Source organism: Macroventuria anomochaeta (assembly GCF_010093625.1).
Source record: "Macroventuria anomochaeta strain CBS 525.71 unplaced genomic scaffold BU25scaffold_31, whole genome shotgun sequence".
In the NCBI taxonomy this organism is placed as follows: Eukaryota; Fungi; Ascomycota; class Dothideomycetes; order Pleosporales; family Didymellaceae; genus Macroventuria; species Macroventuria anomochaeta.
Window position 1 is genome coordinate 382,770 of NW_022985392.1, and position 17,504 is coordinate 400,273.

The window sequence follows — 17,504 nt, forward strand, 5'->3', positions numbered from 1 at the left end:
CCATGTCTGACATGAAAAACGACTTTGACGATGTTCGGTATCAGCATCACCTCGTGCACCGAGGTAGTGCCAACCGACAGATATGTTGGATTGTTTGGTCATGCATAGCAGCATTTGTGCTTATCAGACTCAGCCGAACAATGGTTACGTGGTTGAGTAGGCGAATGTAAGTCAACGACCCAGTTCAACTTCTTTGACAGATGTGCGAGTCTGACATGACTCAGGTTACGCGCACACAAGTTCATGTCTCCATCACCAAGGAGATTTTCCAGATCGAGACGTGCATTAGCATTCATCCATGCTGTCGCTGTACTGCCATTCCCAAAAACATTGCGGCGCACTTTGAATACCTTTTCCTTGGGCAGCATCGTTGCGCTGACCATATATCTGATCATCGTTGTGTCAATACTTCTGTCTGTCGATGCGCCTACCTCGACTGCTCATTTCACCGACGATGTCGCATTCAGAGCTGCTTGGGTCACCGTTACCCAGATCCCGCTGGCCTTCTTCTTGTCGACCAAACGCGGACCCATTAACTTTCTCGCTAGCATATCGTACGACAGGATCAGCTGGCTGCACAAATGGGTTGGTCGTATGGTCTTCGTCTCTGCCACCACTCATGTTGCGATCATGAAATCGTCCATCTCGATGACGGACATTCTATTCTCACAGGACCAAAGCGCTACCGTCGTGCGTTACGGCATCGGCTCATACTTGTTGCTGACCTGGATTGCAGTCAGCGGCATCTTACCCATCAGGAAGTGGAGCTATCGCGCTTTCTACATCAACCACTGGGTGTCGACATTGGGCTTTTTGATGATTGTCCTCCAACATGTGCCAAGACATGCAACGACTCCGATCTACATGGCGTTCGGTTTTGTAGCATTCGACAAAATTTCAGTCTTTGTCTCGTTCCTCCGGGTCAATATCTCAGTACGGCCACTCAAACCAGGTCTAGCCAAATCCAGAAAAGCACCAGGTCGGGCAATGTTGATTGCCGGCTATCCAGTCGAGATGCTGGAACCGCACAATCTGGGTGTCTCGACCGACATCGAGGAATCCACGACTTTGATCCGCATTTGCAATGTACCATTGACGTGGCGACCAGGGCAACACATCAGGTTGTACCTCCCAGCACTCGGCGCATTCGAGATGCACCCCTTCACACCCGCAAACTGCTCGAGCATAATGACGCCGCCACCCTTGCCGCCTAGGAGAAGTCTAGATGTAGAGAGACGAGGGTCCGCATCTTCTATGGCATCATCGAAGCAGTCCAGTGACATTCTGTTGATGGTTCGCGCTCACTCGGGTCTAACTCGGCGCCTCAAGGAGTTTCACACGGAGTGGCTGAGGCTCCCATGTCCAAACACGACCGTGTCATCCACTGCAACGTCGCTGACAGCGTATGTTGATGGGCCGTACGGCAGTCCGCCAAACTGGGAGGATCACAAGAACTTACTGCTTATCGCCACCTCGACTGGCGCATCATTCGCATTATCCATCATGGATTACCTAGAGCAGCTATGCTTCTCGGACGTATCGAAACTTAGAACTCAGAGCATCCGCTTTGTTTGGGTGGTGCGACACATCGACCCACAATTCGAAGCTTCTGTTGCAGAGCTACTGCGGCGGTACAGCTCGATGCTGAGGGATTTCAGCGTGCGAGTAGAAACGGAGCTCTACGTTACTTGCAAAGAAGCCGAAGTCAAACCAAGCATGACTGAGTTTGATCAATTTGCACACCTGCGCCCTCGACTTCCACGATATGGATCAGGTGATCGAACCCTTACGATCCGCAATCCTGACGAGATCTATAACGAATGGGAGGAGGAAGAGCGACAGTGGGCGGAAATGGAAGCGCTCGAGGAAATGCAGATGAAAGAAGTTGACCCATTCGAGGATGCCTACGAACTCAGCTCAACCTACAGTAACAACGAGGGCGCTGTCAGAGCTTACGAAGGCGAGGGCTACGCGTGCTCGGAGACCAGCACACTGCTTAATGGAGCAAACGGCCAACAAGACCAGCGCAACAGCAATACCTTCTCCGAGGTACGATTAACGATGGATGAAACTGCAGCGTTGAATCAGTCGCGGCCACTGCCGTCGCCTGTTCGTCCGCCGCTACTGCCACGAGAAAAGCCCAAGATGAAGACCTGCCAGTGCGCCCTCGTGCAATACCAGCGCCATAAGCTCCACAAATCCATAAAGTCTTCCTTCGAGAGCAGTTCGTACGGTGTACGACCAGACATCTCGCGCATCATCACATCCGCTGTGAACGTCGACCAACGCAGCAAGTCGATGGTAGCTGTTTGTGCGAACAGCGCGGTCTCGGTTCAAACGAATAAAGCTGTCTCACAGGTGAAACTCGCCTTTGCACGAGGACAAAGGGCGACAGATGTCGAGATCTTCACTGAAGGGTTTGGTTAGGAACACAATGAGAAAATGGTAGTCCAGGGCACTGCCGCGACACCGCCCCAACACTGCCCCGCACTGTTCGTCGTTGCCTGGCGGCCGCCTCTCCACCATCCTTGCCCTCTAATCCAGTCCTTGCTCCACGAGAAGCGGGGTGGCTGGCCTATATATTAGCTTCATCAATGTCTTAGCCTACCTCCCAACACAAATGTATCTGTTCTTTTTGCTGGTTGTATTGTTTGTTGTACGTCGTGGAGGTTGCAGATTTTCGACAGCGTTCAGCCACGCCGCAATCGATGCCTAACAGGTTATCTCTCCGTTTTCTTCCAGGTCGCCTTTCTTTACATTACTTGGGCTTTTAATAGTTTGTTAGTATCATCCGAATGTGCATACATCAGTATCACGTTTTGGTAGTTTCACTATCTAGGATTATCCAACATGGAATTTACAATGTCGGGAAAGGAGTTCACGTATGGCCGGATCGACTTGGACCGCCTCTCTTTTCGGCTGATCCGACTCCTGGGCGGAGGCAAAAAGATATTCGTTGCGAGCTTTTCGACGCCTACCTCGACGAAGCCAAAGATGGCGACATCCCTTACGAGGCCTTATTGTATACATGGTGTGGCATTGACAAGATAGCCATGATTCGGATTAACGGCATGAAAGCAAGGGTCACCGAAAATCTGTTCATGGCGCTGCATTATCTTCGCCCAGCAGATAGTTATAGAATACTCTAGATTGATGCTGTATGTATCGATCCAGGCCATGACAAAGAACGAGAACATCAGGTTCGACAGATGGGAGACATTTATCAAAAAGCAGAAAGAGTCCTCGTCTGGCTTGATGCTGGTGTGGGTGATGAGATTCTGGGTGGACTGAAGCCAGCTGAGCACACCGTGATGGAGCAGAGCGCGGTCATGATATTGAAATTCGAGAGAGTGTGAGGATATGAAGATCGCAAGACCTCCGGTATGGTGGATGATGTTGGGGAAAGAGCGGCTCGAATTCTCAGAAGTCTTAATACTGCCTCCATCTTCTACATTTCAAAGCGAACATTAGCACCTTGAAGAAATTCTCACCACCGCCACGACGCGTATACATATTCAAGTATGAGTCCAACAGATGAAAAGATATGATACGAGTACTCAACATCTCAAGTTTGATATTTAGTCAACCAATAGCGATGAAGTTGAGTTTGACGCTAATGCCCGGCTCATTCCCAAAGTCCGAAGCTTTAAGAGCGCATCCCCGCGTCGTATCTCCTCATCCCCTTTCCCATCTCCGCGTCCTCCGAACCTCCCACCACAACACACAACACCAAATCCACGTTACATATATTCTTGATGTGCAATCACGTGTAAAACTCGAGATGTCTACCAAAAGTGCCGAACCCGAGTCGCGCGACAACTCGCCAGACCACTATGATACGACAGAGAAGCGCATAAGCAAGAAGCGCAAGGTGCTTTCCTGCTATGCGTGTCGCAGCCGTAAAATGAAGTGCGATCGTGTTTATCCGGTCTGTAGCCGATGCCAGAAGACTGGTAGGGCTGATCAGTGTTCATATGATCCACGACTGCTCGAAGAAGCACAAGTGCAGATCGGTCAGCCACTGACTGGCGATGCGAACAATACCATGTTTACAATGCACGATAACGGGGTCAACGAAGATTTTGCCAAGGAAGGCTCGTCAGACGCTTTGTGCTGGAAGGTGAGGATGCAGGAGCGCAGGATCGAGATGTTGGAGAAGAAGCTTGCAGCGACGTCTAGCAGCAACAATCCGTCGCAACTGAAGGACTTACCCATCAAAGAGCCTGAGATGGTGGAAGAGATGATGTTCAGAGGGAAAGGGTTCAAGACACAGTTTCATGGTACAACGAGCGTGATGAGCATGATTTCACAGGTACCACACACCCTTCGAAGTTCCTATCCTGAAACATGTTGCTGAGATGCATAGTACCGAGACCTGCAAGCATTCACTCGCGAGACACTGGCGGTCGACAACTCCATGTTGCGAATCAAGAAGGACTTTAAGGGATTCCGTGACCGAAGAAAGATACTCATGAAGGAGAAGATCGCAAGAACATACGGCACAGATGATGAGATCTTTGCACTACTTCCACCAAAGCACGAGGTCGACATCCAAGCAGCACTCTACTTTCGTACATGGGAAACCACATATCGAATCCTGCACGAGCCAACCTTCTGGCAAGAATACAACAGCTTCTGGGCACGTCGGCCTAGTGATGATAAACAAGCTGGTTTCGCCGCCATGCTAATTCTCATTGTTGCAACTACGAAATGCTCGACAGTCAAGGACGATGTGTTCGTTGGTGATAGCACGTCAGACCGGGATGCTGCATCGAATCTCATCGAGACATGCGAGCTGTGGCTCAACAGGCAACCACGAAAGCGCCTTACGCTCCCGTTCTTCCAGCTCCAGTGTCTGGCGCTGCTCGCCAAGAGGGTGAACTGTGTCAAGCTGAAGCAGGACTGGATCACTGCAGGCGACGTTGTGCGCCTCGCTCTGGCATCGGGGATGCATCGAGACCCTTCATTACTGGCCACTGGACGGATCTCCGAGTATGAGAAGGAAATGAAGAAGCGACTGTGGTACACCATCACGGAGCTCGAGATCCAGTCGTCAATTGACAGCGGCCTGCAATCATCCTTGACTGGCCTGTACTTTGATACACCGGCGCCATCGAACCTCCCGGACGAGGCTTTCTCCCTTGAGACTAAGGAGATGCCGGCCAGCAGACCTGGAGAATACTTTACAGCGACCTCCTACCTCAACGCCGCCTTACGTTCCCTTCCTCTACGCATTCATCTTACGAAGCTGCTGAATGATCCATCCAGCGATATGCAATACAGCGATGTGCTCCATTATGATGAGCAGATCACATCTGTCCTTGCCGACTTCCCTTCTTGGACTGACTCCCGAGCCACAATACCTTACGCTCTTCTCGGACTTCAGCTACGACAATACCTCCTCGTTCTCCACAAACCTTATGCGAAGAAAGCGTTCACGGAGAAGCGCTTTGCTTATTCCTTCACAACCTCAGTAGAGGCGGCAAGTTCGATCATTGCCATCCACGACGATCTCGCTTCCCAAGGAATACTCATCCTGAATCACTTCCGCAACGACATCATCCGCGTCGGCATGACACTGTCCCAAATCGCAGCCCTCAACTGTGCACGACACGGCGTGAAACCCACAGCACTCCCACCAATGCGCGACCATACCCATTTCGCCGACCCAAACATCCATATCGCCGACACGAACGCTCCACCTGTGACCAACAAGGGCGTTCCTTTCGCCAACAAAGGCGGCTTCGCGCCACCAAGCTGCCAGCTCTACCTTCCCGTCCTCCCGCGCGAGATGCTCCCCCGCGCGCTCATCAAGACCTCCATCGAGATCCTCGAGCGCACACTTCACCTCTTCGAGCGCAAAGTAATGCGCCTCGGCACGGGGTACATGGAATACTGGCTCCTCAGCGCGGCCATTGGCATGCTGCCAGCCATCAACCCGCCTCCGCGCCCCCACGTGTCGTCCATTGCACAAATCAGGACGAGTACCGATGACATGCACGAGCGCTGTAAAACGGCGCTTGACCGCTTCACAAGCCTGGCGTTCAGGGTATTGGCGATGCAGCAGGATCCAAAGAACAGCCTGGCTGTGGGACTGAGGGAGAGCATGAGCGGCAGCAGTCCGAGTGATGTGCGGACGCCGAGTGGAGCAAGCGCGGCGAGCCCGATGAGAGGAACGATTTTGTCGAGTAGAGCGGCGGGGAGCTTTGGGAGTAAGGGAGTGGGTGCGTTTGCGAGTCACAGTATGATTGGGGATGTGCCGTTCCCTGTCGCGGACGGAGGAACGGGTGGTAAAGGTGAGGATATGATGGCGGCGTTTGATCCGTTGGAGGACATGGGCGTGGATTTGAGTGGGTGGACGTTTCCTGATTTCTGGACTTTTGATCTGGCCGGGGACTTTTGAACACGCTCCCATCCCTAGAGCCAGTTCGGAGTCTCGGTCGACCATCTCCATCCTTCATATCAACCTCGTGGCTGCAATCAAGCGCGACGTACCTCAATCTGCTCACTTCGAAGGACTGACCTTGACGTACTTGCTGGAATCGATTACGTGTTCCATCTCCTAGACTACCAAGGCCATGCGCAATCGCACACATGCAACCAGCTACGCGGGGTTCCTCGGTCACAGTTTGAAAGTCAAGGCGGGCGGAAGAACATTAGTGAAGAGGCGGCGACAAGAGCAGGGGGTATTGGTAAGCACCTTGACAATGAACAGCGCGAGAGTTGACGTAGTGTGTAACAATACCCTGTACTAACGCCACATCCTCCAGCTCCACATTCCGCATCCCATCAGTCGCAGTCTTGAGGTCTAATACTTCTCAACCACACTGTACGGCGGCGGCCTATCCTCCCCCTCCTCCTGTTCCTTCTTCACCTCGACTTTCTTATGTACACCCGTCTGGTTCTTCGCACCGCTCAAGCCGCTGCAATCCGTACAATTCTGACAGTCGACGCAATCAGTACAGTTTGTATTGTTGCTCCCGCCGGTGCATCCCGTGCAGTTCGTGCTGTTCTGCTCGTTTGTGCAGTCGGTACAGGATGTGCAGTTTCGGCAGTTGGTGCAGTCTGGGAAGGCATTAGTATGTGTGATATAGAATGCGACTGAGCACAGCGGGAGAGGAGGTGGTGTGACGCTGAACCAAGCCCTGATCGATGATCAGGAAAGACATCTGAACGCGTCATTGAGTAAAGAAGGGTGGAAGTGGACGCGCGCAATGTGAGAACATGATGTTGATTGGAAGCATGGACTGTTCAAGAAGCGCGAAGAGGGCGGGTTGTACCTGTGCAGTCCGTGCAGCTTCGACATCCATCATTGCCGTCGCACTCCGTGCAATTGCGACAATCGTAGCAGCCGTTGATGCTCGTGCAGCTGTTGCACCTCTCGCAGTCGTAGCAGGCCGTGCAGCTCGAGCACGACAAGCAGTCTGTGATCTCAGCTTCGTGTGGCGAAGCGTGCGTGCATGACCGGAACTGAGGACGGCAGGAGTTCCTTGCAACGATGTGATGACTTCCACAAGAACTGGAATGGAGAGAATAACATGGAGAAAGTGACAGCGAGATCATGAGAATGGATGATGAAGAGAGCCCACCTACCTGTGCAGTCGGTGCAATTGCTGCAATTGCTGCAATTCTTGCAGTTTGTGCAGTTCGTGTTATTCCCGCTCGAGGAGCCGTTGGCGGACGACTGACTGCAACCCATACTACCGGTGATGCGCCTGCTACTGATATTTTGGATTTCTTTGCTCCTCCAATTCTGGGTCGTGATGTGGCGTATGGACGCGGATCGTGAAGTTAATATGAGGGCAGGAGACGTTAACAAGCTCTTGGTATGGCGGTCTGATTGTTACCTGACACCCTGTGATGCAGGGCTAATCGCAACGTCATTGTGGCTGCAGATAAGCTGGGATCATCTACGCGTCCTCAACAGATCGCGCTGTTGTTATCAAAATATGACTTAACATTCGGTCTGTATATGTTTTGTTGACCGCTACCGATGCGTAGCCAGTTCTACGTGTAACCCATGCTCACGCCTCACCCTCCCGCGCCCTGGCTGCTCCACCGTACCGGCTTCCCCTCGTAGTGACCCTTGCCATCAGGCTCGGCTCAGCCCGCTCCTTCTCCATCTTCGCGTGCCACTCGGCTTCGGCCTGTGCAGCATTTCGCTTCACCCGCGCGGTGTTCCAACGCATGTAGTAGCAACAAATCGGGAAGAGGATGGTGTCAATCGCGACCCAGGCGAACAAGACGCCAAAGTTGCGTCCTACGTGGGACTGTTGGAGGTCGAAGAGGGTTGAGCGCGTGAGTTCGACGACTGGGTTCCGTCAGTTACTTGCATCTGATAAAGGGGAGGGGAGGGGGGAGGAGGTAAGAGGAAGACTGACTGTTATGCATCGGCCATGCATATCCCCAGCGATAGAAGCTCGGTGCAAGGTCAAGCGCGTAGAAGCCTGTTGCTACATTCGAGATTACCCAAAAGATGAGCCATAGCGCCGTCCAGGGTGTACCGAGCAGCATCGCCATGTTCTCACTCGCCAGCCCAAATGCGATCATCCCGATCCAATTGCCCATCCAATAAACCACAAATGTGCCGTGCCCGTATGCGTTCGCATTCACAGCTGGCCACACGTGGCTTGCCGGTGCATTGCTCATGGGCATGAGGAAGGCGAGACTGACGAAGCTGTAGATGAGTGACAAGAAGAAGTATGAGCTGACAGTAGCGATGTAGCGCCAAGCAATGAGATGGCGGAAGAGCAGCGGTGGGTGACCTTTGGGCGAAAGGTACTTCATGTGGATGGGCAGGAAGAAAGTGAAGCTGAAGAAGGAGATGATGATCAGGTAGATCAGGCCGATGCTGACTGCCGGCGTGGCGACGGGCGGGCCGAAGGGTCGCAAATCGTAGGTCGTGAAGTCGATACCAGGAGACAGTGCCTGAGGCGCATCCATGGTGTTTAGCTCCCGGAGGTCTGCTTGGAGGTGGAGGATCCATGAGTAGCCAAAGGTGGCGCCAACGCGTCTCTGAAGCGCGGTCAGACTAGGAACGATGTAGGATGAGCTCGTGGTCTGGTCGCGCGCGGAGTTGTAGATCAGCTGACAGGCGCCAGCAGGGTCGTAGCTTTGATTGCCTTGCCTGATGGCGTAGTCAAGAAGGGAAGTCGCATTCGGGTTGATGACTACTGCGGCCCAGGCGTGCATGTCGTACACGGCCTCTCGGACCTTGAGAGGGTCGTAGTCGAAGTCCTTGGGCGATCGAAAAGTGTACCCGGGAACGATGCCGGCTGAATCGAGCATGCCATTGACTGTACGGGTCACGAAGGGTCCCACGAATGGCGTAGTCTGATTGTAAGGGGCAACCTGGCCATCGAAGTCGACTACCAGAATCTTCAGGTGCTTGACGTTGTCGTTCTGGCGAAACAAAGCGCCCCAGAACAGGCACAGGAAGGCTATGATGGCGACAGCCAGGATGAGGTCTGGACATTGATGAGCCTGCGCGGCGCTGGAGAAAAGGGTTTGCACTCACTTGTTCGAAGCCACAGCTTGAGTACGTGCAGTCGCACGCCAGCCTGTCGAATCAGCACAAAGACCTCCAGCGATGCGGCCATCTTACCATTTGCCAGTGCCAGAAGCCAACTGGAGCCTGTGGAACATCCTTGCGGCTGCGTCTAGACCGTTGGGTGTTGATCTTGGACAGTGCTGGGGTGATACCGCGGGAGTGCTGTGTCTCTGCTTTCTCGATGTTTAGGGCTTCCTCGAGAGCTTCTTCGAGAGCTTCTTCGAGAGCTTCTTCGAGAGCTTCCTCGACGGCTTCCTCTTGCGCTGCGCTCTCGGCCTCGCTCTCTGTGTCAGTAGTGTCACTTTCGCTGTTATAGGGCCACTGCTCGCGGTCGTAGTGGGGCGCGATCTGGCAGCCAAGTGTGGGAGCAGGCATTTTGGCTGGAACGAGGCCAGCATGTGCTGTGGTCGAGGACCTGATTGAAGCAGGTCTGGTGGTAGAAGGTGCTGGCGAGTCTGAACGATCAGGAGAACGACGCTGCATTCGGCGATCCATCTCCTCTTCAGAGACATGCCCTGGACGCGCCGCCATGATGCTGACTGATGCTGCGAGGAAGCCGCTAGTGGAAGGGAAGAGCGACGATTGGGTGGTGATGGGGCGCCACAGGATTGGTCATGCATAGAAGTGAATGCTAAGCTTTACGCATCACGGGCTTTGCAGTACTTGAGCAGCGATCGACTCGCGAGACTGATGATGTGCGCCAGGGGTGTGAAGGAAAAGATTGATAGCACGAAATTACTATGACACAACACAGCGCACAGGGCTGCCTTTGTCGGACGGCATCGGGAGCTGCACAGCGTCAATGGCGCCTGCTGGAGGAGCTCGTTCTCTGCACAGATCGAGTCGAGCACGCGACACGGGTTTGATGGCATCTTTGTCTCTACGATGGATGGTAGTGGAGCGAGGGTGAAGTAGGGCCTCAGGCCAGCAGGAAGCCGGAAGCCAGGAGCGATTATTACGTCAGCGCGGAAACGCCCAGATCGCGACTTCGCGCTGGGTGCACCAAGAGCCAGCACCTTTCGCCATGACGCGTCGCAACAGCCATTGGCCGCAGTCGCTGCGACCATATCTATTTGAAGTGTATGCGCTGTTGGACACGCGCACATACAGCAGCCCAGCATGTCCGCGAGACGGCCACGAGCCGGCCGTGGCCGAGGTCGCGGTCGCGGCCGAGGCAGCACGATGATTGTAAGTATGCGCTCTGCGCCCATGCCCGCTGTGTGTCGCATGCTGACGCGTGCAGTGGGAATGGGAGTCCTACACCCCCTCCCCCGCCGTCTACGACAACATCTGGCACATCCGCCAAGCCCCCGTCTCCGTGTCGCCCCACGTACCCGACGACTGCCCCATCCCCGACGCACTCACGCGCATCCTCGAGCGCCGCCAGACCGAAGACGGACTGGGGCGCAACTTCTACTTCGTCGAGATCACGTACCTGGGCGGGCAGGAGCAGACGGGCACGTGGGTGCAGAGCAGCGATGAGCGCGAGAGGGGCGGGACCGAGGTCGAGAGGGTGGACGTGAGTCGCATACTGCAGTATGTGAGCCCGAGGGAGCTGGAGAGGTTCGAGAATGAGCAGTTCCGGGTCGAGGCCGAGGCGCAGGCTGTTGCGGATCGGGAGGACGAGCAGGAGCAGGTCCGGAGGAGGATGGAGAAGAATGCGCGCGTGGCGGGGAGGGGGCGAGGGCGAAGCAGGGGCGGGGGAGGAGGCCGCTGGCGGGGAAGAGGGGGCTTGCTATCCGGTAGCGCTTCTCATCGCGAGCTTCCCCAGGGCGAGATCATCGACGGCCAGCCGAGCCAGACACATACCCAAGGGCCACCCACGTCACGTGACGACATCACCAAGATCACCGAGATCGCCGAGATCACCGAGATCACCGAGGCCACCGAGACCACCGAGACCAGCATGGAATCCGAGCAAGCAGAGTCCGAGGACGACTTGTCAGAACCAACATCGCCAGGCCTGATGCGCTCTGCCTTCGTAGCCAACAGTGCACTTCCGCTCTCCTCTCCAGTGCGGCTGCGTCGACCTGCGCCCCCAAAAGGGCTGCAGCAGCGCCACGCAGAAGCGCCACATGTCGGCGACATCGTCACTGCCGCAGCAGACAACAAACGTGCTTATGTTTCAAGTGCGGCCGTGCCACTCCAGTTTGCACGCAGGTTCGGCGGCATCGCAGCAGCAGAGTCAGAGTCGGCGAGTTCGGACGACGACGACGTCGTGCATCCAAGCAAGCGGCGCAAGACAGAGAGCGTCGAACCCCAGCAAACACTCATGTTCCCGCCCTCGTCACAAATCGCAGAATCAGACTCCGGGAGGGAAGCCGCCTCCATCCCTGCAGACCCCCCATCAACCGTCAAAGTACACAAGTACCACGATGCCAATCTCGCTGTCCACAACACGCCTCGTGCTGCTCCCTCGGCGCCTCATCATTCGAATCTCGAGATCGACACAACCGCGGACGGCAGCGAAGACGAAGATGCAGAAGAGTACGTAGTCGAGTCTGTCATCGAGCACTACTACGACGATGATGGCAGGAAGTACTACCTCGTGAAGTGGCAAGGCTACGACAGCCACGACTGGCTACCTTCGGAGGATCTCGAGGGTGCGGCTGAGTTGGTGAGGGAGTACGATGAGCGCGTCAGGCGGCAAAAAGGAAAGTCGAAAATGATATGAGAGCTTACGGGCAGTCTCAACATCAACGTCCATACATCCATAGCGCCTTCACTCGACTGCCTTCCATCTTTGCTCTCACGCAGAGAACCTCAGCCTCCCTCCAAGTTTGTTGTGTCGTTGCCGGATTCGTACGCATCTCGTCACAAGGCGGAGGCTGCGCTCGCGTTCTACAGCCCTTGCGCCAAGTATAGTGACTAAGGCTCGCTTCGCAGTGTCGACCAATGGCGCTGTCAGCCGCCGACCCTTGCAGATCGCGACTGCTCGCACTGTGTCGACAAGCGTGTGTTGGAAGGTGGAGCATACATACTGCGCCTGCCTCCTACACTCAGCCTTCCCTCCTCCCACCTCGGCCCACCTTTACGACAGCATCTCGACGTTGCCGGATCTCTAGGCACGAGGCTTTGCCATTACGATCAAGGAATCCCGCCACGATTGTAGGCCTGACCGCCGGAGCGTTGACGCTTGCAACAAGCTTACTGCCCGCCGTTCTTGGCCTCGAGACCGGTATTGACGAGTTCAAATCGATCGATGAGACGTTGCAGGGCTTCGCCGGCGAGGTGGTTGCCTTCCGCTCAGTTTTGTTCATACTCCAGACAGAGCTAGGACTCATCGAGAAAGAGTCCAATTCAGAGGTCCCAGCATGGTGGGACAGAGATGCTCTTACGACGTTACTTACGAATGCTGCATCTACCTTCTCTCGGCTAGAAGCGGTTGTCAGTAACATTCAAGGTCGAACAAGTACGCCGTCCAAGTCGCGCACTTCAGACAGCAGATACAAGTCTACACGAGGGCCTTGGAGATTTCCGTCGGCCTGGCCAGATTCTAAATCTCGTATTAAGCATGCAATGACACCATCTGATAGTACAGCGTTCAACATCTGTCCAGTGTGAATATCGCGCCCAATCCCAGTACATCGGACAATCGCACAATCGGGCAATCAGGGCAATCATCGAAGACGAGTCATAACAGCTAGATGAACGGGTCGATCGATTAGAACCATGCTAGCAGCACTCTCGCATAACGCTCGAACCCTTCCTGATGATATACCACACCCAGCCTGGGACTCTTTCAGAGATGCATCCGAGCAGGTGGGTGTCATAAGACGTCCCCTACGATTCCGGCATATGCTATGAATCTGCGGCCCAACGCCAAGAGTACAAACATATCCACGGCTGGGTGCAGGATACTGATCTCGATGCGCCTCCACCACATGCCGACCTGTCGGGACCCGCCTCCACGGTTCATGCGGATGACTCCATCTCTATGGTCGGTCTCGGCGTCGCGAAGTCGACCGAAAAGTCACCTCTGCTCAGACGAGTAATCAAGAAGAGACTGAAAAAGATCGAGCGACTCATGATAGAGGAAAGGTATACCAAGCTAACCCTCATTTGTGTCATTCGATTGAGGAATGGAAACAAACGTCCGAATGTATCAACCTATGGTCACCCTTTTCACTCTGCGGCACCACCTCAGCATCGTCATGGTCTTATCTTATAGAAATCTGAACGAGGCCGAGAGCATGTTGCGTGGCCTCATGGAGAGTCACGAAGCCGTTGTTGACGATGAGGCACTCGCAGCATACTTCCTTGTATGCATACTCATGAAGAGCAATCGCCCGGTGGGCCTACGCGAGGCTAGACAGTGTACTTTCTCTGCAGAAGGCTCCATGAGATGGAAACCTTGGAACATGAGAAGACTCGGTCTTGTATTCGCAAGCTTGTCGACATCTGCTGCGCCTTTGAGGATCCAAGCGGAGAGCAATGGCGGTCTATGTTGTCCAATGGCTTTTTAGTATCAAGCGCACTGTCTGCGTGAGCGGCCGTCGTTCCTAATCATATGGCAGACCTCAGAGTCCGACTTTAAGCAACGAGGCTCTAGTCCCTCCTTAAGCAACTGCACCGTTGCAGTATCTCCAGGCGACGTGCCTACGAAGCTTCGTAGCATTTATACAGGGTTGATACGGAAGGCTCCGAAAGCCAAAGCAGTGGAATGTCCAAACCATTTCGCCGGATGGTAGACCCGTCGTTTTTACGACAGACGCTATGGAGGAGGATGGTCGCGAACTGAACGATTTGGTTCTCATCATCCAAGAAATGCAACGTACTTTGCGCGAGTGGTCTAGGCTACCTCGTTTTCTCCGGATGGGTCCCTACTCTTAGTCGCCATTCACCGTCAATTGCAGCTTGTCGATGTAGTTCAAGCTACCATTGTCAAGACGCGAGAAGATGAGCTCTAATGCGACAACTACGTGGAAGGCCTTGCATTCACTCAACCTGGTCTATTGATAGCTCTTGCTATCGGATCGATCGTCGAAAAGAACGAGATCGTGTTATGCTGTGCACGGACCTTAGCACCCCTGAGGACTGTGAGGAAAAGTCGATAGATTTATAGGCTGAGACGTGCCCCAGATGGAAGGAAATTCGTTGTGACAAGCGATAATACCGTCTCACTATGACGATCGGATTCAGGTGCTGATCAGGTGAACGTAAATGTGAGTATCGAACATGGCAAGCATCGGCATAAGATTTTTTAATATACGTACTCAGGCAATGCACGGACACAAGGGACATTATTCTTGTTCTCTTTGGATCCCACGGCCTGTGTTTTCACCGGATGAGAAGGCCGTCCTACACTTTAATGACGAAGGGACTATCGTACGAGATGGTGCTGCTGTGAAGGTAATGAGTGTGTTGGAAGCCTCAGGGCAGCCAAAAGGGATCGCGTTCTTGCCAGATGGGCGATACTTTGCGGTCATTACAACGGAAGGAATGTTAGAAATGTCCAAGGCTGTCACTAAGCTACTGGATGAGTATGACTATACCATTGTCCCTCGATCCCCGACGTCACGACTGCATGTATTTTCCAAAGCGCGCCATGAGAAGTACCACTGTGTGGTTTTCGCAGAGCGAAATACACTTTTCCCTTCGAAAGCGTACAATGCTAAGCCTGATTTCGAATCAAGGTGAGCAGCTACAGCTTACATTGAACTCGTACTGCCGTTGTTCAAGATCACTGCAAAGCAGCTATGGAGGAAGTATTTGCCAGCAGGCTCACGCGATGTGGGCACACAGGACAGTGCAGTTGCAATGGGTTTATCAGTGCAACGATTACCTACACTTTGCAGCCGCATGTCAACCACGGATCAACCACTCATTATGGAACTCACACCGACGACCAACGAATCCGATGAACACACTCGAGCCACGGGCTTGATGCATCAGCCATGAACGGCATCAGCATCTGTGAGTCTCGTGCAACAGGCGATATGAGGCACATCCCTGACTTCTTCATCGCTAACCCGGAGTGCGCCTCAAAGGTCAATCATCTAATCTTCACCGCCGTTGTCGACGATCTGGAACATAGCAGCCTTCTATCTGACGGAAATACGAATTTAATGTAAGCAAAGCGGGCAGTGCTTCACCAATGCGCGGGAACGACAACGGGTGAACATCCACTTGGTCTGAACATCAGGCTAAAGATCATCCTGATCCATGAACAAGGGACAACGGTCGTGGCGCGTAGCCTCGCCCCAGAAGCTGTGATCGTATGTACCCATCCTCTATGGAAGACTAGCTTGTGAATGTGGACATGCTAACAGCTACTCATCAAGCTCATAGAGGCAACCCTCTTAGCTGTTGCTACGCTCCTAGCCTCTGGCCGTCTCGTTCCACGGTTCATGCAACGGCAGTACCCCACAATCAGCGATGGCTTCCTAATTGCCCTGGTACTCAATTCTATCGCGCTATTCATCAACGATGTTATGACATACTGTGACGGTTTATGGAGTATAGAGGTCATGTGTGCCACGCGTGTTGGCGCAGTGCTCTTGCCCTTTCCAACAAGCCTTTTCTACCTCTGTCTGGACGACAGATACGTCATAAAAACAGACCCTGATGGCCCGGTGAGAGAGACAAAGCACTGAACAAGAACAACACAATATATACTGATTCTACTGCTTCGCGCAGTTTCCCCTTGACCCGACTGCCCTGCGCGGTTACACCTTCATTTATTGCAACTACTGCAACACATACAGCTGGGGTGGTATGTCGGGCGATGAGGCAGACGCACCGGAGCCATCAACAGCTCGCGCCATTGGTCTCAAAAAGGTAACATTTGTCTAAAGTCTCCAGAAGAGAAGAGAAGCCGACAGCGACTATCAGGTACAGTTCGTGGAGAACTACTTCTACGACACTGGAATATACTTACAGAAGCTGGCAATACTGGCACTGTACTTCCGACTCTTCCCTCCCGCAATGTCATCACTCAAAAAGATGCTTTACACTGTGTCGTTCTTCACGGCCAATAGCTCTTAAGATCAATCAACTCAACCATCTCAACCCTTCCACACAAGGCTTGACTTGGATTTATTAGCAGTGCATCGGCCTCTCTTGTCGGTCGTGATCTGTATGAAATTCAGGGCACTATACCGGCGGGCGTCAGCGGTACTTGTATCATTTGCTAGCCTTTGCCCAACTCGGAGTACCTGGTGGTGGTTTGCAAACCAAAAAATCACTTCGTTCTTCCCAGCCTCACTGAGCCGGCATGTGATTGGTCTTGACACAGTATCGTCAATCTGACGATCCAAGCCATGCCGGGCTGGAGTATTAGTGCAGTGATGGAAAGCTAGTCGTCATCAATATGGCAGTCCACAAGCATTCGTACTTCATTCTTCTCAATAACGAGGCCGGGACCGATAACACTCACAATACCTATGCGTATGAAGCACAAAGACTGACGACCGTATTAACAAGTGCTCGTAGCAAGACCAAAATATGCAATGAGACGAATTATTCCATCGTGAGAAGGCATGAACCACCCATTCCAAAGTTCACTCAAGCCGGTCCATCGTCAACATCCAGCATCACCGTCATCGAATCAGTACTAACCCCAAGCCCATCCTCGGCTCCCTTACTGAAATCTGCATCGTCACACCCGACCTATACGAAACCCTCGACAGCCTAACCCGCCTCGGCATCAGCATCGGCCCCTTCCGAGCCCCCATCCTCAACTCCACCACAGTCCCCAAGACGAGAACCCCACGGCAAGACTGGTTGCGACCTCTACGAAGTCCTTGTAGCCTTCGCCCAGCAACCCGACGCGAACGAGCCCGTCATGGAGATCATGCAGCCCATCAAAGGCCAGTCAGTTATGCAAGCCTACTTCGATGCGCACAGCAACCAGGAGGGTGTGCAACACATTGCATTTGAGATAAATGATCTGCTGATAGCGGAACGGAACAACTTGATGAAGGAAAGAGCGGTGGGAATTGCGATGCAGAGG

The 17,504-nt window shown here is 53.5% G+C and overlaps 8 protein-coding genes across 8 annotated transcripts; 6 read left to right on the forward strand and 2 right to left on the reverse strand.

Annotated features, from left to right (window-relative positions):
- Positions 1–2: 2 nt before the first annotated feature.
- BU25DRAFT_348270 (uncharacterized protein) lies at positions 3–2,427 on the forward strand (the record flags this gene model as incomplete). The annotated part of the gene is made up of 2 exons (XM_033703191.1): positions 3–166; positions 225–2,427. The coding sequence occupies 2 exons, from the start codon at positions 3–5 to the stop codon at positions 2,425–2,427; spliced, it is 2,367 nt and encodes a 788-aa protein (XP_033558624.1).
- Positions 2,428–2,591: 164 nt separating this feature from the next.
- On the forward strand, positions 2,592–3,562 carry BU25DRAFT_413657 (uncharacterized protein). Its single transcript, XM_033707086.1, has one exon. The coding sequence runs from the start codon at positions 2,796–2,798 to the stop codon at positions 3,147–3,149; it is 354 nt and encodes a 117-aa protein (XP_033558625.1). The 5' UTR covers positions 2,592–2,795; the 3' UTR covers positions 3,150–3,562.
- BU25DRAFT_348318 (uncharacterized protein) lies at positions 3,153–3,356 on the forward strand (the record flags this gene model as incomplete). The annotated part of the gene is made up of 1 exon (XM_033703194.1): positions 3,153–3,356. A coding segment is annotated over one exon (204 nt), but the record flags the coding sequence as incomplete, so codon positions are not given.
- A 219-nt stretch (positions 3,563–3,781) lies between the features above and the next one.
- Positions 3,782–6,403, forward strand: BU25DRAFT_433629 (C6 zinc finger domain-containing protein; the record flags this gene model as incomplete). The annotated part of the gene is made up of 2 exons (XM_033708791.1): positions 3,782–4,312; positions 4,367–6,403. The coding sequence occupies 2 exons, from the start codon at positions 3,782–3,784 to the stop codon at positions 6,401–6,403; spliced, it is 2,568 nt and encodes an 855-aa protein (XP_033558627.1).
- A 383-nt stretch (positions 6,404–6,786) lies between these two features.
- BU25DRAFT_161138 (uncharacterized protein) lies at positions 6,787–7,873 on the reverse strand. The gene is made up of 3 exons (XM_033700720.1): positions 7,281–7,873; positions 6,953–7,065; positions 6,787–6,842 (listed from the first exon to the last, which is right to left on the reverse strand). The coding sequence occupies exons 1-3, from the start codon at positions 7,561–7,563 to the stop codon at positions 6,819–6,821; spliced, it is 420 nt and encodes a 139-aa protein (XP_033558628.1). The 5' UTR covers positions 7,564–7,873; the 3' UTR covers positions 6,787–6,818.
- Positions 7,874–7,920: 47 nt separating this feature from the next.
- On the reverse strand, positions 7,921–9,925 carry BU25DRAFT_433630 (uncharacterized protein; the record flags this gene model as incomplete). The annotated part of the gene is made up of 5 exons (XM_033708792.1): positions 7,921–7,987; positions 8,065–8,311; positions 8,382–9,467; positions 9,518–9,560; positions 9,605–9,925. 5 exons carry the CDS (start codon positions 9,923–9,925, stop codon positions 7,921–7,923), a joined length of 1,764 nt encoding a protein of 587 aa, XP_033558629.1.
- A 744-nt stretch (positions 9,926–10,669) lies between these two features.
- On the forward strand, positions 10,670–13,114 carry BU25DRAFT_424202 (uncharacterized protein; the record flags this gene model as incomplete). The annotated part of the gene is made up of 3 exons (XM_033708268.1): positions 10,670–10,738; positions 10,794–12,167; positions 12,437–13,114. The coding sequence occupies 3 exons, from the start codon at positions 10,670–10,672 to the stop codon at positions 13,112–13,114; spliced, it is 2,121 nt and encodes a 706-aa protein (XP_033558630.1).
- Positions 13,115–14,728: 1,614 nt separating this feature from the next.
- Positions 14,729–15,437, forward strand: BU25DRAFT_424203 (uncharacterized protein; the record flags this gene model as incomplete). The annotated part of the gene is made up of 2 exons (XM_033708269.1): positions 14,729–15,186; positions 15,233–15,437. 2 exons carry the CDS (start codon positions 14,729–14,731, stop codon positions 15,435–15,437), a joined length of 663 nt encoding a protein of 220 aa, XP_033558631.1.
- Between the last annotated feature and the right edge of the window lie 2,067 nt (positions 15,438–17,504).

Coding starts and splice junctions, on each gene's coding strand:
- BU25DRAFT_413657 (XM_033707086.1), top strand. CDS start 2,796: ATGTGCATACATCAGTATCACGTTTTGGTAGTTTCACTATCTAGGATT.
- BU25DRAFT_161138 (XM_033700720.1), bottom strand. CDS start 7,563: ATGATCTCGCTGTCACTTTCTCCATGTTATTCTCTCCATTCCAGTTCT. Junction 7,066..7,280: donor AAGCTGCACGGACTGCACAG/GTACAACCCGCC, acceptor ATGCCTTCCCAG/ACTGCACCAACTGCCGAAAC. Junction 6,843..6,952: donor ATACAAACTGTACTGATTGC/GTCGACTGTCAG, acceptor GGGGGAGGATAG/GCCGCCGCCGTACAGTGTGG.